Source organism: Cavia porcellus, unplaced genomic scaffold (genome assembly GCF_034190915.1).
Source record: "Cavia porcellus strain 051 isolate PalLab524CR breed Dunkin Hartley unplaced genomic scaffold, mCavPor4.1 scaffold_5, whole genome shotgun sequence".
NCBI classification, from domain to species: Eukaryota; Metazoa; Chordata; class Mammalia; order Rodentia; family Caviidae; genus Cavia; species Cavia porcellus.
In genome coordinates, this window is record NW_026947488.1 from 25,363,123 (window position 1) to 25,385,309 (window position 22,187).

The 22,187-nt window shown below is 40.9% G+C and overlaps 1 protein-coding gene and 1 pseudogene across 2 annotated transcripts in view; one reads left to right on the plus strand and one right to left on the minus strand.

Annotated features, from left to right (window-relative positions):
- Positions 1–6,810: 6,810 nt before the first annotated feature.
- Positions 6,811–6,940, plus strand: LOC111756213 (small nucleolar RNA SNORA2/SNORA34 family; annotated as a pseudogene).
- A 4,750-nt stretch (positions 6,941–11,690) lies between these two features.
- Positions 11,691–22,187, minus strand: part of Cnbd2 (cyclic nucleotide binding domain containing 2) — a 73,552-nt gene continuing 63,055 nt past the window's right edge. The window contains exons 12-13 of one of the 2 annotated variants that reach the window (XM_063248437.1): positions 14,989–15,152; positions 11,691–12,028 (exon numbers count right to left, since the gene is read on the minus strand). In XM_063248437.1, coding sequence (XP_063104507.1) covers positions 11,749–12,028; positions 14,989–15,152 — 444 coding nt within the window. In that variant the 3' untranslated portion in view covers positions 11,691–11,748. The remainder of the gene's footprint in view (positions 12,029–14,988; positions 15,153–22,187) is intronic. The other variant, XM_063248438.1, reaches the window with a different exon arrangement.

Below are 22,187 nucleotides of genomic sequence, written 5' to 3' on the forward strand. Positions count from 1 at the left end.
CACAGGGATTCCTGGATGGTTCAACATATATAAATTCATAAGTGTAATACACCATATTAACAAAGCCAAGCACAAAAATCATATGCTCATCTCAATAGATGCAGAAAAAGCTTTTGACAAAGTCCAGCACCTATTCATGATAAAAATCTTACAGCAAATTGGAATAGATGGTCTTTATCTCAATCTGATAAAAGCCATCTACGACAAACCAATAGCCAACATTATACAAAATGGAAAAACAAAATCTGAAAGCTTTCTCTCTAAAATCAGGAACAAGACAAGGATGTCCACTATCTCTACTCTTATTCAGCATTGTCCTGGAAACTAGCTGAGGCAATTAGATAAGAGAAAGAAATAAAAGGAATAAAGATAGGAAAGGAAGAAGTTGAGCTATCATTTATTTACAGATAACATGATACCCTATATAGAAAATCCCCAAAACTCCACCAAAAGACTACTAGAATTTATTTAGTTTTGGTGCTGGGGATTGAACTCATGACCTCGCATTTGCCAAGTAGACACTTACACTGCTAAGCTAAGCCCCTGGCCCCTAAGACTACTAGATTTAATAAGCAAATTCAGTAATATATCTGGATACAAAGTTAACATTCAAAAATACATTGCCATCATGTACACAAATAACAAACTCATTAAGAAAGAAATCAGGGCAACAACACTTTTCACAATAGCATCCAAAAAAAAAAAAAGTACCTAGTAATCAATCTAACAAAGAAGGTAAAAGATATCTACAGTGAAAACTACAGTACTGGGGCTGGGGATTTAGCTCAGCGGCATAAGCACCTGCCTTGCAAGCAGGCGATCGTGAGTTTGATCCCTGGTACCGATAAAAAGGAAAAAGACAAAAAAAAACACAAAAAACAAAAAACTGGCAAAACATAGACCCAAAGAGCAACAGAACAGACTAGAAGATGTAGAAACAACTCCAGACACACTAAGCCACCTTATCTTTGACAAAGGTGCCAAACACATTCACTGGAAGAAAGATAGCCTCTTTAATAAACGATGCTGGAAAAACTGACTGCACGTGCTGAAAATTAAATTCGGACCTCTATCTTTCACCATGTTCTAAACTAAATTCAGAATGGATCAAAGATCTAAATATTAAAGCAAATACATTAAATCTCCTGGAAGATGGAGTAGGTAAGACTCCTGAAGACATTGGTGTAGGCAGATTTTATGAACAAAACCTCAACTGCACAAAAACTGTCATAGAGAATCAACATCTGGGATCTCATCTTAACAAACAGCTTTGTACAGCAAGAGAAACCACCGAGGGTGAAGAGGCAACCCACAACATGAGAGAGAAATGTTTGCCAGCTGTTCCTCAGACAAAGGATTACTATTGAGAACATATAAAGAACTCGGAAAAAGTCAGTCCTCTGGGGCTGGGGATTTAGCTCAGCGGCATAAGCGACCGGCCTTGGAAGCAGGCAGTTGTGAGTTTGATCCCTGGTACCGATAAAAAGGAAAAAGACAAAAAAAAAAAAAAAAAAAAAAAAAAAAAAAAATGGGCATCTGAGATGAATACACACCTCTCAGATGAAGAAATACAAACAGAAAATAAGTATATGAAAAATGTTCAACATCACTGGTCATTTGAGAGATGCAAATTAAAACACTGAGATTCCACTTCACCCCAGAAAGAATGGCTATTATCAAGAAGTCAACCAATAACGAATGCTAGAGGGGAAAAAGGAACCATTCTCCACTGTTGGTGGGAGTGCAGGCGGTGCTACCACTGTGGAAATCAGCGTGCAGAGTCCTCAAAATACTATGACTGGAGATCCCATTTGATCCAGCTATTCCCTTTCTAGTTATCTTCCCAGAAGAATTAAAAATATCATTCCACAGTGATACATGTGCACCCATGTTCATAGCAGCACAATTTGTAATAGCTAGATCTTGAAAACAACCTAAATGTCCACTGACTGAGGAATGGGTAAAAAAGATGTAGTACTTTTATACAATGGTATACTTCTTAGCCATAAAGAAGGACAAACTTGAGAATTTTATAGGTAAATGGATGCAACTAGAAACCACATCGTAAGTGAAATATATCAGACATGCATGTGTAAACGTATTGTCTCACTAGTATGAGAAACTGAAATATATATGTATATGTATATACTACTGATTTCTCTGAGTTCACTGAAGAGAAGGTTTGTGCTGGTATTGTTCAGATAATTGAATGCAGATGTCTTGCACTCTGGGTGACTGATTTGGGGAAGGCAATGCTCAATATATGTATCATTGTATTCCCCTGTGTTTTGAAATTTTGTTTTATTTTTTTCCCTTTGAAATAAAATAGATTTGAAAAAAATACCACTAGTGGAACCAAGTGTAATGGTGCATTTCTGTAACCCCTAGCACTTGGGAGGCTGAGGCAGCTCACCACAAGTTTGAAGCCAGCCTGGGCTACGTAGTGAATTCAAGGTCAGCCTCAAACACATAGCAAGACACTGTCTCAAAAAAAAAAAAAAAAAAAAAATCTGGTAAACCCCTTCCCCACTGGGGGGGAAAAAAACAAAAAATATCTATGATGTGCTTCATACAACTAGGAAAACCAATGCTAAAGTTAATATTCTGATCATTTCACAAAAGACTCAGAATAACCAAAGCAATGCTAAGCAAACAGAGCAAGACTGGAGACATCATGGCATCTGATTTGAAATTATACTTACAAAGTCACAGAAACAAGCCCTGCATGGGGGCGCATTCCTATAATTCCTGCCCTTGGGAGGCTGAGGCATGAGGATTGCTGCAAATTCAAGGTCAGCCTGGGCTACATAGTGAATTCAAGGCTAGCTTGAACTACATAGCAAGACTTCATGTAAAAAAAAAAAAAAAAGTCAAGTAACAAGCACAGCACAGTACCAGCACAAAAATAAACCAAGAAGACACAGAAATACATCAAACCCATACAACCATAGCCACAGCCATTTTGGACAAAGGAGTCAAAAATAAATGTTGGAATAAAAGCCTTTCTAATGAATCATACTGGGAAACTAGATATCCATGTGTAGAAGACTGAAATAAGATCCCTGTCTCTCATCCCATACAAAAACCAATTCAAAATGGATATGCTAAACTTTGCTAAAAGAAATCATAGAGGAAACACTTGAAGCTATAGGCACAAGGAAAGACTTGCTGACTAGGATTCCAATAGCACAAGAAATAATACCAAAAATCAACAAATAGGACTGCATCAAATTAAAAAGTTTATTGTAGCACAATTCACTATAACAAACACATGGAACCAGTCTAGGAATCCATCAATAGATAGTTTAAAATACTATATATTTAAAAATAGTTGGGGCTGGGGATTTAACTCAGCGGCATAAGCACCTGCCTTGCAAGCTGAGTTTGATCCCTGGAACTGACTAAATAAAAATAAAAATAAATAGTTAAGGTACTAAATTTATGGTTTAAACTTTACCGGCCACAGGTCAAAATAATAAATAAGGAAAATTACACAATGGATTGTTATACAGCCATAAAGAATATAAAATTTTTGTCATTTTCAAGAAAGTGGATGTAACTGGAGATCATTATGTTAAGCAAAATAAGCCCAACTCAGAAAGACAAGTATTATATATTCTCCCTAATATGTGGAATCTAAAAAAAATGACATGAAAATAGAATGAAGACTATTATTAGACAAGAGAAAGGAATAAGGGGAAGAGAAGAGGTATGAAAGAGGGTAAGGAGAGGACAGATACACATTAAACTCAGTGTTTTGTGAAATTAATAGGCACTAATAAAAATAATGATGCAACTATTATGGAAAACAGTATGATAGTCTCTGAAAAAAATTAAAATGGAGTTATCATAAGATCCAGCAACTTCACTTTGGGTAGTTTTCCCCTAAAATTAAAAGTTCAAGAGGCCCCAATATATTCATGCCCAAGTAGCATTATTCATAATTACTCCAAAGTGAATGCAACCCAAATGTCCACCAATGAATAAATAAACAAAATATGGTTTAGCCATTTTTTTGTGGGGGTACCAGGGATTGAACTCATGACTCTGTGCTTGCCAGGCAAGTACTCATACCACTGAGCTAAATCCCCAGCCCACTATTCAGGTTTTAAAGAACAGTACTAGGTTTTGAAAACTCTAAGCCTAGTAATGCTAGACAGGCATTCTACCACTGAGCTATACTCCAGCTCTGACTCAGTGTTAAAAGTAAGGAAATTATGAAACATGCTACAAGGATGAATTTTGAGGACATCATGCTAAGTGAAATATACCAGTCACAAAATGCAACTATGGTATGGGTCACTCATCTGAAGTACACGGTGGTCAAGTTCACAGAGATGCAAAGTAGAAGAGCAGTGGCCAGGGCTGCGAGAAGCAGGGAATGAAGGGTTAGTGTCCAGTTGCACAGTTTCAGTTTTACAAGGTGAAAAGCATTTTGGAGATGGATAGTGGTGATGGTTCCACAACTTTAAAAATAGTTAAGGTGGTAAATTTTATATTTTACTACAATTCAAAATAATGCTTTTAGGGCCAGGCGTGGTGGTACATGCCTGTAACCCCAGCACTTAGGAAGCTGAGGTAGAAGGATCGCTGTGAGTTTGAGGCTAGCCTGGGCTACTAAGTGAGTTCAAGGCCAGCCTGACCTACATAGTGAAACTTTGCCTTAAAAAATAAAAGTTTATAAATTGCAAGAATGGTTCAAATAATCCCCGAAAAACCCCGACCTAGAGTCACCAATGGTTATTTGATTATATTTTTTCTCCCTAAATACATTGTATATTTTTCTAAATAACTTCAAAATAAATTGAAGAAATCATCTTGCTTAGCCACCAAGTACTGCACTGTGTTTCCAAGATAATCTTACAGAACATAGTACAATTATCAACCTCAGGAAATACAATATTATCCTCTTAACCACAGTTCATTTGACACACACCAAAGTTTTCAATCCGTTTTCTCTTCGATCCTGCTTTTCTGTTGATGAGGAGACTTTGAAAGCAGGGAATAGGTAGGGGCAGATCAAAAGAGAGGGTCAAAGCCCCCGGAGCCCCTAAGCTGAGGGGAAGACACTTGTCAGATGCCTCCAGTTTTACAGAGGTTGTAACGAAGCTCCAGGAGGGGAAGGAGCCTGGATGGAGGTCACAGTGCTCATATCTGACCCCTCCTTTTCCTGCCTCTTGCTCTCACTGGTGTCTGTCCCTGAAACCCGCAGCCCTGCACAAGTCAGGAATAACCTTTGTTTCAGCACTGATGCCTCTTCTCAGCTACCTAGAAACCGCAGCTCTGAATCAGTGGTGACAAATTCTGCAACTGGGCTTCTCCTTGTTAAGCGTTAACTCCCAAAAGGCACCATAGCAAAGTGGCACTGCGGTGCATTATCCTAAACATGTTCCCTGTGACAGAGTCCTCAAGAGTTGTGGAGGGACCTATTTCGCCCCTTAGATTTCCCATAACTGGAAGGTAAGATTTTCCTATGAGTTCTATAAAAGGAATAAAGGCTTTTTAAAATGTTTGCTTCCAACCCCTCTTAAACACTTCCTGTAATAAATGCTGGCAGTATCTACTATTTATTTTTCAAATGTTTTTTTCATTTTCCCCAAACAGTAGAAGCTTTTAGTGCCAGAAGCTGTATTTTTGGCTTGAGTGGTCCAGGAAGGCCTTTCCAACTATGACTGTACCTATTTACATATGGAAAAATCATTCCAGAGGGCAACTGTATTCTCTCTGCAGTTTCAGGGTTGTGCGCACAGAATTTCTTCTTTGAAAATAGGTGGCTCATTTGCGATAGATGAGTAACAGTGGTGTAACAGTGCACATACTGCAAATGCACACACAACAAAGAGAGCACAGCAACAGCACAAGGATTTCCCCAAAACACCCACCTGAGCCGAGTGACCCTAGAGAGAACCTTTGTCTCTGGGCCTCAGGCTCCCCATTTTCAAATATGGTACCACCACCTAGTCAGTTGCCAGGAAGTATTCAGGATCAGTGATAGCCTTTTGCTGTGTTTTGAATGTGACTTGAGAATGCCCCTCAATGGTTCATGCGTTAGCTTGGTCCCCGTGTGCTTATGTTAAGAGGTAGTAGAGCTGGGCACGGTGGCCCATGCCTGTAATGCCAGCACTTGGGAAGCTGAGGCAAGGAGACCGCTGTGAGTTGGAGACCAGCCTGGGCTACAAAGTGAGCTTAAGTCCAGTCTGAACTGTGTAGTGAGACTCTGTCTCAAAAAGATACAAAAAAAAGTAGTGGAAACATTAAGTAAGGTCCTTGAACCACTGCAGAGGTGGGGTGGGCACTGTCCTCAAGGAATTAAAGCAGTTCTCATAGAACCCTGAGCTAGTTTTTCAGACAAAGTAAGAGTAAAAACAAGGCATTATAATAAAAGAGAAAGCCTGACCCTGTCTCTCTCTGGTATCCTCTTTCACCATCTGACCTCTCCTCATATACATGCCCACCATTATAATGCCATGTATCACATCACACATCACCAGTTCTGGCACCATACTCTCTGGACCTTCAGCTTCTGAAATGGAGCTAATTTCTTTCTTTACAAATTACCCAGTTTCAGGAATTTAATTATAGTAATGAAACACACCTCTGCAGAGTGCTTCACCTTTATGGGCACTGCATATCTGAACCTAGGTTGTATATACAGAAGATAACTGGGGCTTCCTGAACTCTCATATCTATGCCTGAGTCTATAGTGAGAACATGTGAGGCATGAAAAACAATCTGTGACTGATACTTATGCCAAAGGGTGTCATATTTACTCCTTCTGACTAAACTCTTCCAAATAAAACCTGATTCATCCTGGCCCTGAATTAAGGCTGGCAGCTTCCTGATGATGTTGGTTTCAAGCAGGAGCCTAAAGAGATCTCTTTCTATGGTCTGTTGGCTGTTTCAGAAAGTGAAATGGTCAATTCATTAGAAAGAAACTGAGATTGCCTCTTATTAAAAAGTTTCTGCATGTCAAAAAAAATCTCCAGCATAGTGAAAAGAAAATCCACTAACTGGGAAAAAATCTTAGTAAACTGTCCCTCAGACAGAGGACTTCTATCTAAAACATATAAAGAATTTTTAAAAATCAGACAACCAAAATTCAAAGATCCAATCCAAAAATGGGCATCTGAGATGAATATACAATTCTCAGATGAAGAAATACAAATGGCAAATAAATACATGAAAAAAATGTTCATCATCATTACTCATTAGAGAAATGCAAATTAAAACCACACTGAGATTCCATCTCACTCCTGAAAGAATGGCCAGGATCAAGAAAACTACCAACAACAAATGCTGGAGAGACTGTGGGAAAAAAGGAACTCTCCTGCACTACTGGTGGGAGTATAGACTGGTGCAACCATTGTGGAGGTCAGTCTGGAGATTTCTCAAAAAGCTGGGATTGGAAGTCCCATTTGTTCCAGCTATTCCACTTCTAGGCATATTCCCAAAAGAACTGAAAACATCATATCACAGTGATATATGTGCACCCATGTTTATAGCAGCACAATTTGTAATCGCCAGATCTTGGAAACAACCTAAGTGTTCATCAACTGAGGAATGGATAAAGTTGTGGTATTTTTATACAATGGAGTACTACTCAGCTATAAAGAATGACCACATTGAGATATTTATAAATAAGTGGGCGCAGCTTGAGACCATACTCATAAATGAAATAAATCAAAGTCACATGTATAAATACTGAATAGTTTTCCTAGTGTAAGAAATGGTATTAATATATAAAAGTATGTGGTAAGCATGATTCCCCATTATATTGCTTTGAAGCCTTATAATGTTTTCATTCATTAATTGGAATGGTTTTATTCTGGGTTGATTTTTTTGTCTGTGATGATATGAACAGTTATTTTAAAGAAAACAAGACAATATAATAGCTAGTGCTGATATAGTATCACCTTATTTTGAAGTCCCATGAAGCTTTTGTTTTTCTGTCTCCATCAGTTTATCATGTTGTATCTTATTGGATTTTATTATATGTGATAGTATAAACAAATTTTTTTATAGACAAGAAGATAATATAGAAACCATTGTTCGTTTTCTGTTAGTTGGTTCTAAATGCCCTGTAATACTTTCATTCTCTTGAATGGTTTTACACTGTCATGTTGTGTTTGATGCTATAATATACGAAGTTATACTCAAATATTTCAAGGAAAGACACACTATGGTAGCTACTGTTATGTCGGGTTATCTAATGGTGAAACACTATGTTGCTTAAATTGTTCTGTCCTGACCTATTATGTTGTTATATCCTCAAAGCATGATCAAACTCCATCAGGACAGACATTAACGCCAGTACCTTCATGTCTAGCCAGATGTGGACTACTGGTCCCGGGCATGGGAGAGTTTTAGGTCTTCAGGTTTGCTGATGATGAGGAAATAGGGTCAGGATTAGCACCAGTGCCACAGGCCTCCTTACAACATTTTAAGGCTTCTCTACATCTCTGAACTTTCCTAATCTCTTCCCAGAAACTAGTTCCAGAGTTTTCTACACCTCATGGCCAGGTATCATCACAGTAGTGATTCCACTTCTCTGGTACCAGTTTTCTATATTGAGTTTTCCTGTTGCTGGACACAATACAGGACATCCACAACTTAGAAGGTTTGACTTAGCTCATGCTTCAGAGGACTCAGCCCAGGGTTGGTCTACTGCAAAGCAGAAGCATCACTTTGGAAGGGGCAGGTTAGAGGAAAACTGTTTAACCCATGGCACCCAAGAATGGAGAATAAAGGAGCCAGGGACAAGAAAACACCCTTCTAGATTATTCCCCCAGTGAGTTCCTTTCAATGAGGCCGCACTCTGATAGCATATTCAGCCATAAACTCATCAACAGACTAAACCACTGATGAGTCTAGTGCTTCATGACCGAATCATCTTTTAAAATCCCCACTTCTGAATACAAGAGAATTTGGGGAGATATTTTAGATCTAACCCAAAATAGGGAGATGAAGAAACATTGCTCAGCCTTAAATCTACAGCCTAAAAGCTCAGAGCTGCTCCCACACTAACAAACAGCTATAGCTGTTCTCTCCCTATATGACCCCATCAATTTTTTAAGCAACACCCTCCTCCATGGTTATCTGTCAATGGTGGTGTGACCCCTGGCTCTCCCCCTGCCAGCCTGTCCCTTAGTGTCACCATTACACACTTTATTAAAGACATAGCCAGGCTCTCCTTCTGCCTCTAATCTATGAAGGCCTTCATCACTGACTGTAGTTCCTGTGATGGGGAAAAAGATAGCCGGATGGTCAAATGAATTCTGGTCAGAAAGATACTAATAATCTCTAATGTATACGAAGCACTTCCTGTGCACTAGGACTACAACAGTGTTCCATCATACTGTAATTAAGACCCATTCAAATGCCACACATTCTCAGGTACAGAGCAACTCTCAAGACCTTTACAGACTCCTTCCCTCTCAAATACTTCTGCTGCTGAGTCTGCAGAAAACGCCTTGTTCCTCTTATACTCTGCTCCTTCGGACCACCCAATGATCTCTCCCTACTCCCCTCATCCGAGAGCACTCTTCAAATCCATTTCCTCACCCATTACACGCACAGAAAACACGTTCTGCCACTTATTCAGGAAGCTTCTTTTCTTACTTTCAATAAAGTCTGACCTAGATGGTGGTAAACAAAATCTTTCATCTTGTTATACACACATAACCTCTCTCAATTCTCAACCACCATTGGAAGAGTTAGTAAGAACCAGCAGATCACCAGCCCTACTAGTCAGATGCTTAGCAAGGTGACTGTCACATGTGCTTGGTATATGTTAGGTCTTCTCCCTGCCCCTGGCCACATAATGTCTGCACAAGAACTTTCACAGGTTCTAACCTGCCACCTGTTTTTTTTTTTAAAGTTTTGGAAAACAGTCACACCCAATTATTTGCATACTTTTCTACAGCTGCTTTCATGATGCAGAGCTGAGTAACTGCAACAGAGACTAGAATACCCACAAAAGCTGAAATATTTATCTTTGGCTTCTTACAGTTTGCTGAACACTGGCCTAGAAAGCAAAAAGAGACTGTGTTTTTTTCTGAATCTGCTACATAGCAATGCTCAATAAATAAGCTTCAAATGAATGAATAAGAGTTCCACATAGTCATTTTGGAGCCTAAGTGCTAAAGGCAAAGAGAAAGAGACCCCTAAATACAGTCGAGCACCTTAACTTTCCTGGTCCCAAAATAAGGACACTGTCCTTGTCAATTTGGCCTTTGCACAACTGCTGTATCTTACTCAACTCTCTGGAGCCACCTGCGAAGCCAAGGTCTGAAATCCATAGCCTCCTTACCCTCTTATAGCTGGACCCTTCTAAAAAATTTCATATTATGTGTGTGTGCATATATGTGTACAACACAGAAACAGCAAAATTTTAATGCTGATCATGCTTTTCAAACTATACTCACCTTTCATTTACGAAAGCCATTGATCTTGTCCAACTTGTTCATTTTACCATCAGGGAAATGGAGGTTCTGACAAAGAACTCAATACACATAAAGAGGCCCAGAGAAGAGAAACAAAGCGTGGTCTTCGGGTTCCTGATTCCCACGTCAGATGCTCAGGTGTTCCTCAGGCCATTCAATGCTGGGGGGGGGGGGTGCGGTGAGCAGCCCTGGCCATGCAGGGCTCAGAGGAAGGCTTCTGTTCTGCCATGGTCTCTGCCAGGCCCCTCAGTGCTCACAAGATAACCTATGAAGGAAGTGACTTGGGACTTGATCTGTGGTTCTGAGGCTGGAAGGAGACAGGAACCCTGAATTCTAGCCCTAGCTCAGTGACAGATGGGTCTCCAGAGGGACTGAAGAGCCCTCTTCAATTCTATCCCCACTGTCACATCTCTAGCCTGCCTATACTGTCACAGCCTGCTTGCTCCTCATCCTTGACCAGGATGCCTTCTGTCATGCTTTGCACTGTCTCTCTGATGGTTCTTATATGTCCCTCCCCTACAGTCATATCTGTCAGTCTAAGAAGCTCAGCCAGACACTATTCAAATATAAATAAATATGAATTAGTCACCCATTTTTATTTTTCATTTTATTTATTTATTATTTATTTTTTTGAGACAAGGTCTCACTATGTAATGTAGGCTGGCTTCAAACTCACAGCAATCCTCCTGTCTCTGCCTTCTGAGTGCTGGGATTATAGGACCCATGTGAAATACTGGATTTCTTGACCTTCTTTATCTTTTCAATTTTAGTATATGTGTTGCCAAGTGAGCACAATTTCCTGATGTTCGAAGAATCGACAGACCATAACAGCACTCCTGCATTAGTTTCCAGCATGGCATCCACTGGGACAAAGGATCAGGAGCTCTATTGGGACAAGGAATGATGACATCTGGTCCCAGCATACTTACCATGCTCTGCTGCCTCTCAGCTCTGCCAATACTCTCCTTTAGATGACCTGCCTGATCTTGGATGGTATTTGTGTTTACAACCCTACATTTACCTCCTGTGTAAGGAGGTAAGACCCTCCCTGCCTAAGACCCTCCGGAATAAGTTCACTCACACCAACTTCCTTGACCACCTGTTTTCTCAGCCCAGCCCACAAGTGCCAGGAAAGAATGTGTTCTGCTCCCAAACACCTTTCTGGACCACCAGCTCAGCTCTCTAGCAGCCCCACTCTCCAAGCCCCACAGCTCCCATTTTGTTCATTCAGAAAACATGGTAGCCAATCTAATATCCTTTATTGGTTCTAAAGAAGGACCCCCACATTCTGACACTGATGCAGTAGTTACTGGATTTTGTGCCGGGGTGCTGAGATGGCTTGGACAACCCTAAGTGGGGGGAGGTGTTTCTGAGGTGCCATAAAAATGGGATAACGTGGTTTAATCTTCTTGTTGATGCCGTACAGGTCCAGGACCAAAGATTTCGGGTTGTAGATTCCTTTTTTCTGTGGCTGGATTGGGAGTAATGGGGGCTTTCGGCGAGGTTCTACCAATAGCCGTACCAGGTCCTTCCGAAAGATATTCCAGCTGTTCTCCTTAAGGAACCTCTGGCATATTTCTTCATCGCTGAAGGGCAGGCATAGAAGCCAGAGTGTTATTGCAGCTCTTCCCTGGCTCCTGCCCCTGCAGCCCTGCTCCTATCCCTAAGCACACTGGGCCCATCCCTGGTGTCTGCTGGTTCCCAGCTCCTCTCCTTGTCTTCTCTGCTTCTCTGCAAACCTCTTCCCTTAGGCTTGTGCTGTCCTGTGGCCGTGACCACGAGCCACATACGGCTACTGCACACCTGCAGTATGGCCAGTCTGAACTAGAGATGTGCTGTAGGTGTGAAATACACTTTAAATTCTGTAGACTTAGAACTAAAGAATGGAAAGTATCTCATAAATTTTATGTTGATAAAATATAATATACTACAATAATAATACTTTAAATCCATTAAAATGTATTGAAATTGATTTCACCTATTTCTTTTTATATATTATAATGTGGTAACTGAAAAATGTACATATATGATCACTGGCCATAAGGAAAATATAAATCAAAGCCACAATATACCATTTACACCCAGTAGGACTGACTGACAATGAATACTGATGAAGATCTGCAGAAATTAAAATGAGGGTTCCAATACATTGCCAGCGAGTATGTGAACCAGGACAGCCGTTTTGTAAATGGTCACTGAACAGTTCCTCAAAACGTTAAACATAGTTCACCCTATGAGCTACTCATTTATTCCTAAATTTCATAAAAGCCAAAAAAGTAGAAATAATCCAGATATCAGCTGATAAAGTGGTAAAGTATAGTACACACATATTGTAAGAGTCCATTTCTACAAAATGTCTAGAATAGGAAAATCTATGAAGACAAACAGCAGGTTGGTGGCTGCCTTGGGCTGGTTATGGTGCCCTGGTCATGGCACAGGGTGGAGCTGTGGGATGGGCTCATTTTCCTTGTGATAGTACAGCATGTGAAGGGCATAATAAACCCCACTGATTTGCCTATGCCTAGTAGATCTCTAACAGTCCAGAATGTTCTTCCACCTGGCTATTTTGACTAAGACAAAGTCAACTGTGATCCAAACAAATTAACCTATGTAAAAGTTCCTAAAGGTCAGAATGAGCTACAAGCCAGTCCTCTCCGTTTCAGCACCATGCCAAAGCCAGCTCTCTTAGGTGTGTACCTAGGAGTCTACCTGTGTACATCTCTCCTCAACTCTTTGTTGAATGACATCAGGAGGTAGCTTGAAATTGGTCATGGTGGGCATATTTACGGTACAGAAATCAGCAAAACTTGCTAGTCACGGGTTCCTCTCACTTCTTGGAGAGAGCTGGTTACCAAATATTTCCCAGCATGCTACAGGATAGCCTTCACTTAATGAGTTCCATTAATTCTCAACTTTTTACACAGTAAATAACAGAATCTGACTTTGATCTAGTACTTAACATGTCTCTTGCTTATTTCAGCAGTCCACAAAACTGTAAGTGAGACGATCACTGAAGAAGACAGAATTCCTGCTGTCAACATTATGAATGACTGCGGCAAAGTGCTGACCGGGCTGTGCAGGCGCTGAGCGCACAAACATCTGTGTGCTCAGTCTCTGGGAGCCTTTTTGGAATTTCAATTCCATAAACAATGACACCATCCAGGGCCAAGCATCCTGAAAGGGCTGAAGCTCCGCAGTTTCATTTTCTTTTCTTTCATTTTTTTTTTTTTAAGATAGCAAAGGAAAAGAAACAGGCTCTGCAGAATAATACTTCAGGCCAAGTAAAAGTAGGAAAAGAAGCACAAGCTACAGCAGGAGGGTGGGCTACCGCACAAGAGAGGAGACAGTGGCCATCCTCAATGTCTTTATCAAGTCAGCTTGAATAGCCATTTTCAATCCTGGAAATGCACAGAACACACAAAAATATGACACCTTGCAACCAGAAGCCACTGCCAGTGAATCTTCACTTGGTTGGAGATATCTACATAAGATTTGTTCTTTAAAATGCTTATGATTTTTCTTAAATCTACTCAGTCTCTTTTATTCAAATATGCACGTTAGCTACCTCAAGCAGTAAGTCAACTCACGTACCACCTAAAATCATCTTACAATCCTGCTATAGAGTATGATCTATACTTCGAGAAGCACTGATCTAGTCAATTTTTCTTGTTTTGCTGACTGAACTCTGAAGCCTAGGGAAGGGGAAATAACGTGTCCAAGATCATAGCTCTCATACTAAATTCTTTCACACGCTTATTGGACATGGCTGAAAGAATCTACAAATCTGTCTGGCTCCACATCTCCTGATTCTTTACTACTGGAATCACTTGCTTCCTACCCCCACCGGCAAAATCAAGTGAGTACATTTACATGTACTGCGAAGGCACGTCATGGTACTGTCCTTTTCAAGTATCTCTATTTTATCCATTTTACCTTCCAGTTACAAACTTATCATCTTTTAATAAAACAGTTATGTTCTAGCGAGGGAATGCACCACAATTTTCTAAACTATGCCTTTATTGACATATATGGGTGGTGGCTATTGAGTTCCTCTGTACTATGCCTTTATTGACATATATGGGTGGTGGCTATTGAGTTCCTCTGTACTATGAATAGGACTGCCAGGAACAGTTTAATGAATGTAGCTTTCCCCATATTTTGGCTTTCCAAAGATGAATTTATGGGTGAATCACTGCTTCAGTAGGGATAGTTTTAGAGCCCTTAAAACATAATGCTGCCGAGTGTGGGTGATGCACGCCTGTAATCCCAGCACTCAGGATACTGAGGCAGAAAGTTCAAGACCAGCCTGGGATACAAAGTGAGCACAAGGCCAGTTTACACTGCATAGTGAGACACCTAGTGTCAAAAAAAAAAAAAAAAAAAAAAAGAGAGAAAGAAAGAAAGAAAAGAGAAACATAATGCTAAAATTGTCAAAAAGACTAAGCTAAGCTCAGCATGGGTAGGAAACAAGTATAACAATAAAATGGACTCCTTTCTTTTTTCTTTCCTTCACAAAAATAACAGGTAAAATTTGTACAGTACTGACCTGGGGTATTCAACATCCATCACTGTCAACTTTTTTCTTGTCTCGTCATCAATCAATTCAAGAAATTTTTCTCTCCTTATCTGTATCAACTCAGCTCCCAGGCTTACCAGTATAAAGGGCCGCGTGTCACGCTGGTTCTCCGGGAGGAAAGCCTGGTGAAAGCCCTAAGGAAGAAAGCTAGACCTCAGAGATCAAGCAGCTCCAGCAGCGCATTTTCTAGATGGGAGAAATGAGACCTAAACGGAAGATGAAACCATCTTGAAGCCACTGAGCATGTGATGAGGCAGGGAAGTCCAGGGCTCCTTTTGCTACACATCACAGTCCCCAGAGGCCCAGGATCAGAAAAACCCTCAGCACTTTGCCCAAGGTCGCCGCACTCTGCAGAGAAGCCTTTGTACGGAGAACTGCAGTCACTCTAGAACTTGCCCCATGTCCAATTTCAACTTACTTTTGTTTGTTTTTCTTGCTACATTGCTCAGGTTGTTCTTGAACTTCTGGGCTCAAGTGATCCTCCTGGTTCAGCATCATGCTACTGTGGCTAGCCCTCAATTCATTTTACCAAGTAAAACTGCTTTCTCTTCTTCATGATTTACAACAAAACCCAGCTAATACTCCTCTAGGCCCCCCTTTCCAGCTGCCCCCATCGCACCCCATCCTTTCCTGCAAGCCCCAACCTTCTCTCTGCAGTTTCTTTGCCTTTTTCTCTGCAGCTCATGTCATATCCTCTGGTCTTTGGCTTGATAGCAAATAATATCCCGCAGGGAGATTATCATGGTGTATAATTGCATGTCCCCCAAAGCCTCATACAGGTAGTGCTTTTGGCAGGTGATTACATCATGGAAGTATGATGTCCATCCCTGGGATAGTCCACTGATGAGTTTATAGTGAAATGTGAGGTTCAGTGGTGATGCCTGTTTGAAGGTGAGTCACCCTGGTATAGCCTGGAAGGGCCCATCTCCTCCCTTTCTTCCCATTGTCATATGTAAGCCACCCTCCTGCCGTGCTACTCTGCCTTGAAAAGAGCTGACCATAGACTGAAACCTCTACAAACTGTGAGCCAAGATAAATCTTTGCTCTTTTAAATTGTGGGTGTTCATTATTATATTTCTGTGATAAGAAAGTAAGACAGAGATCCACAGGCATTTCTGTCTACTTTTTTTTTTTTTTGTCTTTTTCATTTTTACTGGTACCAGGGATCGAACTCATGACCGTACATTTGCAAGGCAGTATGCTGCTGAGCTAAATCCCCAGTCCCCATTTCTGTCTACTTTACAGGGAATGTAAATTCTTTTTTAAGGAAGTACCCTGAGGCAGGAACCCTGTGGTTGAATTCCTAATCTAGTGCCCCTTTCAGCCACTCAGCCATTAATTAAACCTCAGGAAAAAGGGTAGGGAAGTGGCCAAGGAGCCTCCTGTGCTCAGCTATTTTGGGCTCAAGAAGAAAAGGGATCTCAAACCAAGAGAATTTTTTATGGAGGCCATTTGGGATTGAGGATAACCCTGGTGTCAGAGCACACATCTAAATTTTCACTTGCTATGTGGCTTTAGCCTACAGCTTGTTTACCTAAAAAATGAAAGTATCAGACTTTAGAAAGATTCTGAATTTGAAAGGAGCTGTGAAGGGGAGTCTGGAGCACTCCACCCTACCTTACCTCTGCTCATTTTGTAAATAAGAATTTACGAAGAGCTTGAAAACCCATTTGGTTTCTAGACCATGAAGCCAGACTATCAACAAACTCTTGGGTGCTCCTTCAGAAGCTGCTGAAGGTCTAAACAAGACTGTATGAGAAAGCTCTGGAGACAGGAAGCACCTCACACTGATGGTGTCCAGGACCTGACTGATGCCAGGCCTTGAACGCAGACAAGTGGCTGCCCTTCAGCCAGCTCCTATTGTGTAGAGATAATATATATGCATTTAAACCTAGAGCATAGGGACTATCATACTCCAATGTGGAAAATGAGATTCAGGAAAGGAAATGCACTTGTCCATGGTCATACATCTTACACTTACAACAGTGACAGCTTTGATGCACCAGCTAACACATACTGAATTTCCACTAAATTATGGGCCCTCTTGTGGCTTTTGACTCTATTAATTCAATCAAGCCTCAGAACCACCCAGAAAGGAGGCTCTAACAGGTAAAGTCATTTTACTGAAGAAGGCACTGAGGTTCAGAAAATTGTCCTACATCACACAGCTGGGTCTTTTAAAACATTTATTTATTTATGTAATTTATTTATTTATTTAAGACAGGTTCTCACTATGTAGCCCAGGCTGGCCTTAAACTGGTGGCAATCCTTCTGTCTCAGCTTTCCAAGTGCTGGGATTACAGATATGTGCTACCATTCCAGGCTTGTAAGGAACGTTCTTCTAGTTCATTCTGTATCTTATGCTTTTGTGTCATTCAGTGCTCAGCTTAAACATCACCTCCTCAGAGGAGCCTTCCTTGACTAGCCCAGGAGAAGTCTTCCTCCTCGCCTTGCTTTCTAGTCATTCCCCACAGAATTTTGTAACTTTCCATGCATTTATAGGTTTATCTATTTTTTGTCCCGACTGGATTATATGCTCTTCAAGTGCAGAAAGTTATGTCAGTTTACTTGCCCACACTGGTACCTCATGTCATGCTTGGGCATGGCAGAGGTGAAGTGATTTGCCACTAGCTAGCTATTAGAAGCAAATTTGTTGTTCCTCTGCTGCGCTGTCACAGCTCCTGCTTGGCCAGTTTTGGACACCTCTGAAGCCTCAGCATGCCTGTTCTCTGGAGAAGCTAGATCTCCTACATCTCTACTCCAAATCTGGAGTATTTCTTCTCCAGGGCTCAACCTCAGCCCTTTCCAGGGATAACGCAGCTCCACATTCCTATCCCAACAGTGAGGAAAACGTGACTGATCTCCTAACTTCTGGTAGGTGAATATCGTCAGAGCTAGTCCACTCATTCACCCATGAATGAAGCCAGGGCCTTGAAAGCAGAACATTCTCACCAAGGGTACCTCATGAAGACCTCTGCAGACATTTTAAACATGTATTTGTAGAGGACTTTTTCATGGTGGCTCTGTGTGGGGAAAAAGAGGCCAAACTCTTGTGCTGAGCCCTACCCAAAGCCTTTTCAGTGGCAGATGCTTGTTATGCCCGCTATGTGGGAGGCTAAGGCAGGAGGATTTTAAGTTGGAGCTCAGCCTGGGAAATTTAAAGACTAAGCAAGACCTTGTCTCAAATTTAAAAAAACAAGGACTGGAGCAGCCAGACCCTAGCTTCTCCCTGTGAGTCAGCGCCATTTGCAGACCAAGGGTAGAGAGAGGAAAGGACATGTAAGTGAGCAAACAGTCTGGGAAATAGTGCCATGCACAGGTGCCCACCAAACTGGAACAGCCAGACCACAGCCCCTTCCTGTGCTCCGGCTAGCAGACAAGGAGTGCCATCTCACAGCTCCCCCTTCCCCCAAGCGATCAGCTTATCTGAAGAAACAGGCTGTGATGATAGCTATCGAGGTGAAATGCAATTGGATGCCTGTGGTGCTTTGGTGTTTCACTAACATTGCAGGTCTAGGGTCAGTGGCCTGATCATGGGTTTAGAAGACAGTAGTAGGCAGTGTGACATCTAGGGGGATCTCCTTCTGAGTGTTGCAGCCATTATTGATTCCCTATGATCTTGTTTTAAAAGTCCTATATCATTTCCATTATTTTGTTGGGTTGGGTTTTATTCCCTTTTGTTTGATTACATCAAATCTGATGAAAGGAGCAGCTGCTTTAAAGATAGCAAGATATGGTAGCAATTTGGATTTACTACTGGCTTGTTTTGAAAAGTCCTTTATTACATTCATTGTCTTGTTTTTATTGTTTCTATTCTATTCTGTTCTGTTTGATGTTTACAATGCCCGGAGATATCTGCAGCTAGTTTGAAGACATCAAAAGGCATTATGGTAACTATTGTAGATTTTATAAATTTTTTTTTTTTTTGGTACCGGGGATGGAACTCACAACCATGCACTTGCAAAGCAGATGCTTATGCTGCTGAGCTAAATCCCCAGCTCAGATTTTGTAATGTTTTGAGGCCTGTATCTCTTACACTGGTTTGTTTTGATTGATTTTATTCTGTTTTATCCTCTTACCACTGTTTAGTAGTTTAGTGTAGTTTAGTGCAGAAGTCTTGGATTCCATTCCTAGTACCATTCAAAAGATTGAAAATATTAAAAAAGCCTTCTGGGTCTCTCAAGGGCAGTGATGGCAAACCTTATAGAGCTTTCAATGATACAAGACCGCCTGCCGTGGCAGGCATGCCATATGTTCACCTCACTATTCTAGGAAATCAAGGTCAAACTCCCCATCCCAGCATTGTGGGTCCCCACGTCAGATCCTACCATTCTTGTTCCTTACCCAGCCTCCTACCACTGTCACCATGTGCCCACTTTTCTGTTCCTCCATTCTGCCCAGATGCCTGAGCATCTCCATCTCGCCACCTTGGTGCTGTGTTCAGTCCTGAGCAGTGTAGTCTGGTTTCTCTTTTATGTGTGTGCATGTGTGCATGCGTGCATGTGTATGTGTGTACATGTTTTGAGAAAGGGTCTCATTATGTAGTTTAGCATGGCCTTGAACTCACTATGTAGCCCAAGCTGGCCTCAAACTCACGGTGATCCTCCTGCCCCAGTATCCTGAATGCTGGGAAGACAGATATGCATCACCACCCTCGGCTGAGCAGTGTACTCTGAAACAGTGAAGAACTAAAGAGAAGCAGGCCTGAAGGAGGCTAGAAGCTAAGTGACATGAAGAATGTCTGAAGGAATGGAGGATGTTCATCCTGAATAAAAGAAAAGTTGATGGAACATTGAAATGGTATCTGGCTGCAAAAATGTTGAATGAAAACTAAAACAGCATTCTTTAAATATCTAAAAGGCATCACACGCAAGGGGAGCCAATTTCTTCTGTTTTGTTTTGGGGATGAAGGAGCACAGGGTAGGAGCTAGTTTAAAGTTACAGGAGGCAATTTTTATGAACAAAAGAAAGAACTTCCAAACAGCTTGAAAATATGCACATCAGCATGGACAAAGGACCATGCTAGGGTCTAGGGTTCCCACACAGCACAACAAAGACCTTCTTCATATACCAGCCATGGGCAGGAGCATTCAAACTCACCATAACACAGAGTGAAGAGCACAGGAATGAATTTGGAGAAGCTGTAATAGGCACAGTGGAAAGGGCATGGTGATGGAGCAAGCTTCCAGCTTCCAGTGAACCCACCACAAGGCTTCAGAAAACACTGCTCCCCAGGTGGCCAAGGTCTTTTACTACACTCTAGAAAGCCCTTCTGCCAACTCCATCTCTGCCATCACCACGCTGTACATCCTGCCAGTCAGCTCTGAACCTAATACTAGTGTTGATGAACACATGGCCAACCTCTTTCCATCCATACTCAACTTGATCATTTGTTTTGTTTTGTTTGTTATAGAGTCTTACTGTGTAGTCCAGGCTGGCCTCAAATTCACTATGCAGTCCATATTGACCTCAGACTCCTAAGTGCTGGGATTACAGGAATGTGCTACCAACTCCTGGCTTTGATCAATTTTTGAATGGTCAGTAGTACACAGTTCTCATGCATCCCTCATCTAGTTGCCTCTGTTATTTTAAATACCTTTGTCATAATGAACAAACCAGTAATTATATATCATTACCACCTGAGGTCAATGAGTTATACATTTCCTTTCTTAACTTAATGTCCTCTTCCTATTCTACTGTCCTATCAGAACACATCATATGCCATTTTCATGTCTCTTTAGGTACCTTGTGACTGTGGCAGTCTTACCTTGTGTGTGACGACCCTGACAATTTGAGTAGTATTCACTAATCAGGAATTTTATAGGAGACCCTTCTGTTAGAATTTGTCTAAACAAGACTCATTCTTTTATCTATGACTCATTCCTTTGTTTATCTATAAGAAGAAATGCACAGAAAAGACATTTAAATCTACTTTTATAACACTTTTATAAATCAAGTATTGAATCAGAGGAATAAACCAAACGCAATTTGACACACATGGAAGGCCTGGTTCCATTGGTTAGTTGTTGCTACTACTTTTCATAAATAAACCTATCTTAATTAAAGGCAATGAATGAAAACCAAAGAAAGTAATTTTGAAAAAGAAAATGTTCTAAGATTCCTTCCAAGAATACTTCCTTCATATATTAACAAAAATTGGTTTTCTTGCAAGACTTTGACCTGTCCAAGCAATTCTAAGAACTTTAGTGACATGAAGATGAACATTTTCCCCCTGGAGAATCTGGTTCTGACTATCAAGAGCTAAGACTGCCTAGATGTGAGAGCCATTGGTGAATGTGAAGAGTAAATGAAATATAACTGGGAAACAAAATCAATTTACTTTCAAACTATTCATACAGACTAATCTTTTTACCAAGATTATAAGAGGCACGGGGGCCAGAAAGTGATGTCAGTACTGTACTTCATGGAAACAGCTCCTCCCAGTTCTCCACTAGCGCCATGGCAAAGCCCTGCCTAGCTGAAGAAAGTGTGAGTCTCCATGACTCGGACTGGACAGTTAGGCAACACTACCTGCTGTTATCTTTAAAGCAGCAAGGTATGTTTCATGTTTTATTGTAAGGCACTCAGACACTTTGAACTTCAAAACCATGCATCTATGGGTACTGTCCTAGAGCCTCCCTTCCAAGACACTACATGTTCAAAAGATCCAGCCTCTGAAAGAGTTCATCCTAAACAAACAAAACCATGCATGAATGTAAAAAAGAAATTCTAAAAAAGTTTAATCTTAAAAAAACACAAAACCTCGTGGTGCTTGGGGATTCCTTGTGTTCAAAAGAAAACATTAAGAAAAAGAAAAAGAAAGAAAAGAGAATTTGTCTAGACTTTTTTTCTCATGATTATCCTGGGTGGTGAGGTATCAAGAGGATGACTGCAGAGGTAAAGTGTCATCTTCACCCATCATATCGAGGGAAATACTGCCATCATTCTTACTACTGATGTTGCCTAGATCACCTGGCTGGGGCAGCGTTTCTCAGATTTCACCTCTTTACATACTGTACTTGAGTTGTAGTCAGGGGTTATGAGATAAAACAATTAGAATCAGGACACAGAATTTATAATATTTTATGATGGGCACCTAGAGTTTAAAACAAGAAAGTGCAGGAAATCTATCTATAACACTAAAGCAGTGTCCTACATGAGTCCAGATA